General features: G+C 48.4%; 1 protein-coding gene across 3 annotated transcripts in view; it reads right to left on the bottom strand.

Moving 5' to 3' along the window:
* Positions 1-6,358: 6,358 nt before the first annotated feature.
* The window catches only part of LOC127031557 (mast cell protease 1A-like), a 32,148-nt gene continuing 27,093 nt past the window's right edge, over positions 6,359-11,413 (bottom strand). For all 3 annotated transcript variants that reach the window (XM_050918488.1, XM_050918490.1, XM_050918489.1), the window contains 4 exons: positions 9,673-9,820; positions 8,989-9,124; positions 7,521-7,793; positions 6,359-7,189 (listed from right to left, as the gene is read on the bottom strand). In XM_050918488.1, the coding sequence (XP_050774445.1) occupies positions 7,040-7,189; positions 7,521-7,793; positions 8,989-9,124; positions 9,673-9,820 (707 nt within the window). In that variant the 3' untranslated portion in view covers positions 6,359-7,039. The remainder of the gene's footprint in view (positions 7,190-7,520; positions 7,794-8,988; positions 9,125-9,672; positions 9,821-11,413) is intronic.

Below are 11,413 nucleotides of genomic sequence, written 5' to 3'. Positions count from 1 at the left end.
CATGACATTAAAGAGTTTCTGTTGGAGCCATATTGGCCTCTTACTATTCTTCCCGTCTTTGCTTTGCATAGGGATAGTTTGTAGTTGTGCCTTTAATATTATCCCTTTCAGAAACTGCCAGCTTTCCTGAATTACTTTAGCCCTTCGAATTTCTTCACATGGGACGTCACCTATACTTTTCTGAACTGGTTAGTCTGTTTTTTTTATTGGAAATCTATTGCTCTGATTCTGGGAGGAGGGATAGCTCAGTGGTTTGAGCATTGGCCTTCTAAACCCAGGATTGTGAATTCAATCCTTGAGGGGCCCAGTCAGGGACCTGGAGCAAAATCAGTACTTGGTCCTTCTAGTGAAGGCAGGGGGCTGGACTCAATGACCTTTCAGGGTCCCTTCCAGCTCTGTGAGATAGGCATATCTCCATTGATTATTATTCTGCTGCTCTCACACTTTGCTTTCATTACAATCAGGAATTCTATCAATTGAGGGTCACTTGAGCCTAAATTGCCTTCCACTTTCAGATTCGCAACCAATTCCTCCCTGCTTGTCAGATTCAAGTCTAAAATGCCCCTCTCTCCCTTTTTTTCCTCCACCTTCTGAAACCAAACATTGTCCCCAAGACATTCCAGGCACTTGTGGGAAATGCTGTGTCTTGTTGTATTACTTTTCCAGCAGATGTCTAGGTAGTTAAAGTCCCCTTCCTTCCCTGCCATCTGCCCTCTTTACATGTTAATTTCATAGGCTGGCTTGTGCCCTCTGAAATCAACACAGAGTTTTAATAAATCCTGTCCCTGTGAGTGTTTCCTTCTCTCCCAGATCCCTGTCACTCAGGGCAGGGGAGCCCCAGTCACTCTGAGATGTCTGTCCAACCAGAGCAGTTAGTTAAACAAATCACTAGGATCCAGCCACTCTTAATGCATTTCCTTTTGAGCTCAGTGGTGACTGGAAATGTGAGATGGGGCCTTTCCTCTCTGAGGGACACTGGCTCCGATCTGGCCCCAGATCTGGATTGCGTGAACTGGTCTGTAGATGATGTGAACTGTAAAATTAAAGAAATTAATGGTAATTTGTGTATGAAGTATTTTTAAAATATCTTTATTATGTTAGGACACATGCGTAGTGCCTCAGTTTAACCCAGGAACATTTAGGTTTAGGGGCAGAGCTGGTGGATGAGGTGACACAAGAGGAGGAACCAGCTAGAGCATTAGATGAAATCATCAAACCAACAGATACATGTTTAATGTGGAATGTTGAACGTCATCTTTGCTCAGCAAATTAAAAAATCCTGCTGAGAAATATCACTAAAAGCGTGGTCTGGGAACAAAACAGGGCATATTGTACAAATAAAATGGAGATGCTTGTTGTAAATAAAATGTCAGTTGAAAATGTAGGTGTGAAACGTGTTTTTATGGAGCTCACGAGTAGGGGTGGTTGTCAAAAGAGAAGTAGGGTGAACCCATGATACACTTGTAGTTAGGTTATAGTTTTTCAACAAGAAATATATGGATGTCCAGTTCCTCTAAAAGGGCCCCTGGCTACTTGTGCATGATGGATAGGCTGCAGGGACACCTGGGCCATTGCAAAGTAGCTCCAGAAACCCTCGTAACCCATACCATCTTCTGCTTTGGCTGTGCCTTTTCATTTCCCTGCAGGCCCTCTGCATTAGGACTTTAGGGATCATGACACCTCTGTTTTCAGGAATGTCTCAGATCTTTCATCTACTGGTGCATATTATTTAATGCTGTGCAGCATCTGGGGTTACAGTTTGCATAAAAGTGTTTTATAAAAATACAACAAAAAATTCTCTGAGATGCCGAGACAAGATATTAATAAACAAAATTGTAATTGTTGCTTTGCAGGCACCGTTACAAAGTATCTTCAGGTATGTAATTCCTTTGTGTTCTTGTTAATATTATTTATGAAAGATCGTTGGATGAGGGAGATAATACCTCATAGAGTGGGAGAGGGATTCTGAATGACAAACGCTCGCCTGTGCCCAAGCATAACAACTCACAGAGAATGGCTGCCTACAAAACTGTGTCACTAAAAGAGATTTCTGTCAGTTATCAATATTCTCCTAAAACCTCAGGACAGCTCTCTTATCCCCATTCCCTGTTCTCTATGGCTGTGGCTTTTGTCTTTTTATTTTTTTTATTGTAAAACCCACCACTGTGTGTGTGTGTGTGAGAGAGAGAGAGAGAGAGGTGGAGGAACCAGATAGAGCGTTAGATGAAATCATCAAACCAACGGGTATACGTTAGATAAAAGTTAGAGCGTGGTCTGGGAACTAAACAGGGCATATTGTACAAATAAAATGAAGATACTTGTTGTAAATAAAATGACAGTTGAAAATGTTGGTGTGAAGCGTGTTTTTATGGAGCTCACTGATAGGGGTGGTTGTCAAAAGAGAAGTAGGTTGAACCCGTGATACACTTGTAGTTAGGTTATAGTTTTTCAACAAGAAATATATGGATGTCCAGTTCCTCTAAAAGGGCCCCTGGCTACTTGTGCATGAGAGATAGGCTGTTGGGTCATCTAGGCCATTGCAAAGTAGCTCCAGAAACCCTCATAACCCACACCATCTTCTGCTTTGGCTGTGCCTTTTCATTTCCCTGCAGGCTCTCTGCATTAGGACTTTAGGGATCATGACACTTCTGTTTTCAGCAATGTCTCAGGTCTTTCATCTACTAGTGTATATTATTCAATGCTGTGCAGCATCTAGGATTACAGTTTGCATAAAAGTGTTTTATAAAAATGCAACCAAAAATTCTCTAAGGTGTCGAGACAAGATAATAATAAACAAAACTGGAATTGTTGCTTTGCAGGTACCATTACAAAGTATATTCAAGTATGTAATTCCTCTGTGTTCTTGTTAATATTATTTCTGCTAGGCCATTGAGTGGGGGAGATAATACCTCGTAGGATAGGAAAGGGATTCTGAATGACAAACGCTTGCCTGTGCACAAGCATAACAACTCACAGAGAATGGCTGCCTACAAAACTGTGTCGCTAAAAGAGATTTCTGTCAGTTATCAATATTCTCCTAAAACCTCAGGACAGCTCTCTTACCCTCATGCCCAGTTCGCTATGGCTGTGGCTTTTGTCTTTTTATTGTTTTAGTGTAAAACCCTTCATTTGCCTGTGTGTGTGTGGGGGGGGGGGGGGATAGGGGGAAGAAATTCTTAACCACACCCTTGACTTTTAAAGCTCTCTTTACTATTTACAAGTAAAGCATCTTTTGTATTCTAGGCAATTTGTTTACATAAAAGTTTAAAAAGCTAACTAACACTGTATTTTAAAGACCCTGCCTAACCCTGTCTTTACATTTTATTTTATTATTGTAAACTCGTTCTTTATGTGAGGGTTTTGTATTATATTCCTGTCCCCCAAGAATTTATTTCTTCACAATTTACATTCCCATGTAACCTAATTTTACTGGGTGGGGGAGTGGGGGAGTTGGTGGGGAGGGGAAGAGAAGGAGGTTGATCTAGTCAGGTAAATCAGTTAGACTAATATCTTTGTATTGCAGAGATGATTGTTATTTAGTTTTGTATCAGAAGGGTAGCCGTGTTAGTCTGGATCTGTGAAAGCAGCAAATAATCCTGTGGCACCTTATAGACTAACAAACATGCATCCGACGAAGTGGGTATTCACCTACGAAAGCTCATGTTCCAAAACGTTTGTTAGTCTATAAGGTGCCACAGGATTATTTGCTGCCATTATTTAGTTTTGGTTCTTTAAAAACTATTTTTCAAAGGATAGGCTAGTGTACCTTAAACATTTTTATGTTACTGAACTTCTACAAAACATGCCTAAAAAAGACCTTGTTATGTTAAAGCTCATTCAACGCTAGGCTTTATGGTTTACTGAGAGCTTGTGTTTGTTCAGATAACAAGGGTGGGTGTTTATCTTAAGAGAGGTATCTGTTTGTTGTAAAATATAAGGTTTTCCTTTTTTATTTGAAAAAAGGAGCTATTTTTTGTATAAACTGCTTTTTTAGTGTCATCCACTGTAAAACCCTGCTAATATAGGTTCTTTTGAACTTTTATTGTCAATGCTCTGATTTGGATATGGATAGAGACCTCTTTAATGTTTTTAATGAAATAAACACTAATGGCAATTGTGTGATCATGGGAGACTTTAACTTCCCAGATATAGACTGGAGGACAAGTGCTAGTAACAATAATAGTGCTCAGATTTTTCTAGATGTGATAGCTGATGGATTTCTTCACCAAGTAGTTGAAGAACCAACAAGAGGGGATGCCATTTTAGATTTGGTTTTGGTGAGTAGTGAGGATTTCATAGAAGAAATGATTGTAGAGGACAACCTTGGTTTGAGTGATCATGAGCTAATTCAGTTCAAACTAGATGGAAGGATAAACAAAATTAGATCTGAGACTAGGGTTTTTGATTTCAAAAGGGCTAACTTTAAAGAATTAAGGAAATTAGTTAGGGAAGTGGATTGGACTGAAGAACTTGTGGATCTAAATGCGGAGGAGGCCTGGAATTACTTCAAGTCAAAGTTGCAGAAACTAGCAGAAGCCTGCATCCCAATAAAGGGGGAAAAAATCATAGGCAGGAGTTGTAGACCAAGCTGGATGAGCAAACATCTCAGAGAGGTGATGAAGAAAAAGCAGAAAGCCTACAAGGAGTGGAAGATGGGAGGGATTAGCAAGGAAGGCTACCTTATTGAGGTCAGAACATGTAGGGATAAAGTGCGAAGGCTGCATAGAGAGGCAAAATCCCCTCTCTGCTTCTTTGCCCCTGTTTTTACAGCCCAGGCTCTGGTCAGTTTTGCCCCAATGGTGCATGGGGAGCTCATGGTGTTGCTTGTTCACTGTAGCCCCCTAGATCCTTTGTGGAGCCCCAGTTCTCCAGGACACAGTCCCGGACCAGGGGACGTAGCCGCGTCCCTGGGGCTGGGAGGGAGAACACTGCGTTGGCTGGATTCTCACCGCTGGGGTGTGACTGGGCCCAGCTCAGCAAGCGCCTCAGCTCACTCCCTGCGCCTGCCCTGGCTCTGTCAGCATTGACTGCTCTGCCCGGCACTGTGACACCCGCAGGTCTGATGGCAGCTTGAGCTGGGACCCTGGGGTGACTCTGGTTCCTGGTGTCCAACCTGAGCCAGGGAGCCTGTCCAAGCTCTCAGATGGCCAGAGCTGCATTGTGTTGGGCGCTGTACAGTGTTTATTAGGTGTATTATGGTAGCGCCTAGAAGACCCAGTCATGGCAGTGGATCCCATTGCCGCTGCACATGACTTGTTAGGTGTATCACAGTAGCACCTAGGTGGACTCCCAGCTATGGCCCAGGACCCCACCGTGCCAGGCGCTGTACAAACACAAAACACAGCGATGGCCCCATCCCCAGTTGTTCACAGTCTAGGTATAGGACAGGAGGAAAAAAGTAACTACAGACAGGCCGATGGGGAAGAACCAGGGGAACAATGAGATGCAGGAGCAGTGCCAGGGTTTCTGGCACCCTAGGCAGAATTCGGGGGGGGGATTTTGTGCACTCCCCACGGGGTGCATGGGAGCTTCCAGTTCCACTCCCATTACGCCGCCGAAGAAGGGCCCTCCGCCGAAATGCCACAGGTGACAGTGACAATCATTGAGCTGCTCAATTGCCTGCCGCTGTTTTCTGCAGCATGTCGGCAGAAGGTCCTTCTTCGGCGGCATGACTGGAGCGGAACCGGAAGCTCCCGCATGCCCCATGGGGAGCTCACAAAATGCCACTCCCCAAATCCTGGCACCCTGGGCGACTGCCTAGGGTCGCCTAATGGAAGCACTGGCCCTGATGAGATGACACTAATAGGCATTGGCAGATGGTGCCATGTTCCAGTCTGAGACATCTCTTCCCAGATCATCAGAGCTGCGTCTGGTCCATGGATCCCTGCTGCATGAGCTCGGTTTGTGATGCATTTTCTTTGCAAGAGAGCTGGTGCAAACAGCAATGGAGTTTACCCCCTGCCCGATTAGCCTTTGATTAGAGTCAGTTGGGCTGAGGGACACACACAGAGGCTCCTTGGGATCAGGCCTTGACATCTGGGCTGAGATATCTGAAGGAGGGGACTGGCCTGCCTGCTGTTTGTGACCCCTCTGTCCCCAGACAGGTACAGAGTGGAAGAAGGATGACTTACAAGGGAACTAAGAATACCCTGGTTCCGAGTTCTCCTCCAGTGGGCTAAAGTGCACTCCTGTTGGCAGGAAGCTGGCCTAGGTGTCAGCGGTGGGATACCAGAGCCAGGAGAGCTGACAACACACACACTGATTCCCCAAACCCTGGTTACCCCTGTTAGGTACAAGTTAGCTGGGAGTCCAAGGCTGGGGGCATTCATTCAATTCCCAGGAAGGCACCACTTCATTGTTTGCAACTTCATTTTTATTCATTGCTGGCTAAGAGAGAGCAAGCGAAATGCACCAGGCCAGGCAGTAGATCAGGGCAGGGCAGGGGAGGTTAGAAGAAGGCACGCAGAGTTGTCATTTCAGCTGAAATCAGTTCAGTGTATAATTTGCTAATTTCCCTTCCCATGAACAAACTCCCGCTCCCCTTGTCAGCGCTGGCAACAGATGTCTTTGGAAGGGGCGCTGGCTACCTCTGGGGAAAATAATGTGGAAAAGGCCCAATGAGGACAGGGCAGGCTGCAGTTTTAACAGGAGTTAACAGGTCAGGATGCCTCATAAACGGTCACTCAACTGGTTGACATATGGGAGGGCTACAAACTGCCGTGTCTGCCCCAAGGTTTGACCAGTGTCCGTTATCCCAGGGAAATAAACCAGCTGTTTCCCTAGCGAAGACACAGCCTAAGGGCCTGGGTTGGGATTGCCAAGGGAGCTGAGGGAGTTGGAATTGAACATGGATCATAACTCCCCCAGGCTCCCAACTTTGATATTCATGGGTTGGGCACTGCCTGAGAGGAGCGATGTCTGGGGTGGGAGAGATCAACCTGCGAGGAGTCAACGCCTCTGCAAAGCAGCCGCTACATCTGGGCCAATGCAAAGGACAGAAGCGACACAGCCCCAGCCCTGCAGCGATTCCCAGCACGGCTCAGGCCTGCAGCTTCTTCATCATCCTCTGTATCCAGGGGATGAAGGTGGCGAGTCTTGCATAGACCCTTGGGGGGCTCCCATTGTCAGGCCCCCAGGAGACGATGCCCTGGGCTGTTTTCCCACACACCAGGGGACCCCCAGAGTCTCCCTGTGAAACAAAACAAGCCACAGATGGAGAGAGGCTCAGTGAGGCATTTCCCGCTATACTTCGAACACTGATGGACACTTTAGTGACAGCTGGCTGCTATCAGATGGTCTCTGCTTAGGCCCCCCACAGCCCAGCCTGTCTCACCAAACCCCCAACTCCTTCCAGTCAATATCTGCCTCCTCCCACCCCGAGAGAAGATCAGATATTTTCCCATTGGTTTGAACAGCACTTAGCGCAGCAGGGCCTGACCTCTGATCTAAGCTTGTGGGCCCAACTGCAACCCCAGGAGCCTTGTTAATAACGATTTATCAAGGGCGCTTGGGAGTTTCACCTGGAAAGAGGCTTTGTGCTCCTTTGGGTCCCCCACACACATCATCGTGCGGGTGTTAAAGTTACGATACATCCCACCAGGATACTTCAGACAGGCCTCATCGTCCAGCACCTTCAAATCCACCTCCTGGAGCGTATCGGGGAGCACCTTACTGAGTGCGTCTGTGCGGCCCCAGCCGGCGACGCTGCACACGGTCCCTGGTTGCACTCGCTGATGAGCCAGGGGGAGAGGGATGAGTCCCACCTGTTCATTGAGCTCTGCCTTGTGCTCCAGCTACAACCAAGAGAGGACACAAGCACCAGGGTCAATATGAAGGTCAGTGCTGATGACGGGTAGAGACAGAATCCAAGGAGAGAGAAACTACAGCCAATGTATGTCCATGGAGACACTGGGGGGTGGCGTGATCGGACGGGCACGGTACCTGCAGCAGTGTGAGATCACAGGGGGTGGGGTGATGGGATGAGGTGCTGCCTGCAGCAATGTGAGGTCACTGGGGGTGGGGTGATTGGATGGGAGTAGCAGCAGGAGTGTGAGATCACTTGGGGGTGGGGTGATGGGATGGGGCGGTGCCTGGTCACTGGGGGTGGGGTGATGGGATGGGGGCAGTACCTGCAACAGTGTGAGGTCACTGGGGTGGGATGATGGGACGGGGGTGGTCGCAAGTGTGAGGTCACTGGAGGCATGATGATGGGACGGGGGTGGTACCTGCAGCAGTGTGAAATCACTAGGGGATGGGGTGATGGGATGAGGACGGTACCTGCAGCAGTGTGAGGTCACTGAGTGATGGGATGATGGGACAGGGGTGGTACCTGCAGCAGTGTGAGGTCACTGGGAGCAGGGTGATGGGATGGGGACGGTACCTGCAGCAGTGCAAGGTCACTGGGGGTAGGGTGATGGAATGGGGCTGTACTTGCAGCAGTGTGAGGTCACTGGGGGATGGGGTGATGGGATGGTGTGGTACCTGCAGGAGTGTGAGGTCACGGGGAGTGGGGTGATGGGATGGGGGTGGTACCTGCAGCAGTCTGAGGTCACTGGGGGTGGGGTGATGGGATAGGGCCATACCTGCAGGAGTGTGAGGTCTCTGGGGTGGGGCGATGGGATGGGGGTGGTACCTGCAGCAGTATGAGGTCACTGGGGGTGGGGTGATGGGATGGAGGTGGTACCTGCAGCAGTGTAAGGTCACTGGGGAGGGGGTGATGGGATGTGGGTGGTACCTGCAGCAGTATGAGGTCACTGGGGATGGGGTGATGGGATGGGGGCGGTACTTGCAGCAGTGTGAGGTCACTGGGGGATGGGGTGATGGGATGGTGTGGTACCTGCAGGAGTGTGAGGTCACTGGGAGTGGGGTGATGGGATGGGGGTGGTACCTGCAGCAGTCTGAGGTCACTGGGGGTGGGGTGATGGGATAGGGCCATACCTGCAGGAGTGTGAGGTCACTGGGGGTGGGGCGATGGGATGGGAGTGGTACCTGCAGCAGCATGATGTCATTGTTAAAGGTCTCTCTGTTGTATTTACGGTGTGGGATCTGGCGGCGCACGGAGATTTTCTGTTGACTCTGTTCCTGTTGTTTAATGTTATGGGCTCCCAGGCACACAGTGATCTTGCTGTAAAAGCCCAGAGAAATACATGGGGCATTGGGCCAGGAGTGCACTGAGGTGGGGGATGAGCACATGTTGATCTGACATAAGTACTGATCTTATGGGGACAGGGCAGCCTGGGTCGCTCAGGCAGTGATCTCAGACTCCTTCTTCCCTTTGTCCCCTGGGTCTCAGCTCCCCTCCAGCCAGGGGACCCCTCCCAGCTAGATCCAGATGGGTCTAGGCCCAGCTCCTCCCTGTCTGGAGCCCTGCAGAGCCATCCTGGGGCTGTGAGTCCCTCCCTGTCCCATCTGGGCAATGGGTGAGACCCCAGATGGTGTCAATGGCTGTAGCCCCATTGATTTACCCAGCGTTGGATCTGGACCATGGTTTTCAGAGGCCCCTAGAAACACACTGACACCCCATGAGCAGATCAGACCCCTGGGCTCTGCTCTCCTGGCCTGGCCTGCTAACTGCTCCTTCCCTGCAACCCACGATGGTGCCAGAGCTCCCAGCTCCCCTATCACCCACTAAGGCCTGACCTGCCCCAACATCCCCAGAACAGAGGCACTTACTCTCCCTTGCAGTGGGCGGCCGTCAGGGCGAAGTTCTCTGACACCAGGAACCCTCCACAGCGAAAACTGTTGTCTCCACGTAGTATATTCACATAGGCCATGTAGGGTCTGGAGTGGGGCTGGGCTTCCTGTCCACCAATGATCTCACCTGGGGGAAGACCAAGTTCATATAAAGAGTCTCACCGTCTCCCTGGCCTGGGCAAGGATCAATCTCCCCATCCCAAAGGGGAGTCTCCACAACTTCAACCCACCTTCTGTGATGCTCTTCCTGGGGGATCCCTGTCCCTGGAACCCTGCCCCCTACTCAGCTCTCCCCCAGACTGGACACCCCATGGGGCCGGAGGTTAAATCTAAAGCTCTGACCTCGCTAGGTGGAGAATCAGTGCCAAAGGCATCGGGAGTGTATCACTAATCGTAGTGCCTTGAGGTAATGGGTTTGGGTGTCAACATCAGCCACTGACACGTCCCCTGCTGATGTTTCACCTTCTCTACCAACCCCCAGTGACAATCAGGGTTGCTCCCAAGCTGCCCCTCCAAACTGTTTTTGTACAGAAAATTGGATTTTCTAGACAATGAAATGTTTCCCAGAAGGTATCTCCTCACCTCAAACATTTTGGCTTCTTTTTTTTAAATTGATTATTTCTCTCCAGTTTTCAACACTTTTCAGCTGAAAATTTGTAAGTTTTTAGTCACCAAAACAATTTAAATTTTGGTCACACTACAGACTAAGATGTAGTCTTACATCTACACTACAGACTACAGACTAAGATGGAGTGGTGAGGTATGTGAGGGAAACATGCCATCCCCCATCTGTGTAGCCCTGCTGCCTTCTCTCTCCTTCAACCATTACTGCTTTCGTTTCTGCAAATGTTACCCAGATTGCCAGGCTCTGTGGTAACGTTATGCACACCTAGCCAGCAAATTGAACTAAACACTGATCCCCTAAAAAAGCATTGAGAGGAGAAACTAGGCCAAATATTTTCTGCTAACCAAATGGAAACAATCTTTAGCCACTGCTCCGAACTGCTCCTTGGAACTACATTTAAGATTAATTCCACAGGAATCATATGGAGGAGGCATTGGACCCCTCTTCACCTGTTCAATGCAGGTGCTGCTTAGTCAGCTGTGAGTAGCAGGTGCTGACTTACCCCTCATGCTCATAGACCGATGGGCTTTGGGCAGAACTGAAGGGGACAGTAGGTTTTTTTTTCTCCTATCAAATAAAATTAAGAGTGTAACTTTCAACCTAGTGGGTGTTATCTGGAAGCAGAATAACTCAGAAAGCCGTTGGCTAAGCAGAGCACTAACAGCAGTGAAAAGACAAGTCCCACCAAAACAAAAACCCCAAAAGCAAACCAGCATTCGAAGATCAGAGGGTAGTAGACACCCTAAGCCTGGCTACCATGGAAAGAGCTACAGGCTGTTACAGAGCTTCCCAAGTAACGTTGGTAGGGATATGAGATGCTTTCCTGGAAGTATCTGATCATCCTGTCAAATGCATGGGCCCACCTCAACCTCCCTCTTCCCTACCCACTTCCTTCCACTCCCTGTATCTATCCCAGTCATAAACAGATAGTTAAGGGTTAATGCCTCTTTTACCTGTAAAGGGTTAAGAAGTTCACCTAGCCTAGCTGACACCTGACCAGAGGAAACAATGGGGGAACAAGATGTTTCAAAAGGAAGGAGGGAAGTTTCCTTTGTTTAGAGTCAGTTTCAGTTTTGGCCAGAGTGGGAAAGATCA

The sequence above is a fragment of the Gopherus flavomarginatus genome, chromosome 11 (assembly GCF_025201925.1).
Source record: "Gopherus flavomarginatus isolate rGopFla2 chromosome 11, rGopFla2.mat.asm, whole genome shotgun sequence".
Lineage (NCBI taxonomy): Eukaryota > Metazoa > Chordata > Testudines > Testudinidae > Gopherus > Gopherus flavomarginatus.
Note: the sequence above shows the minus strand (reverse complement) of the source record. Positions and strands in the feature narration are given on the sequence as shown.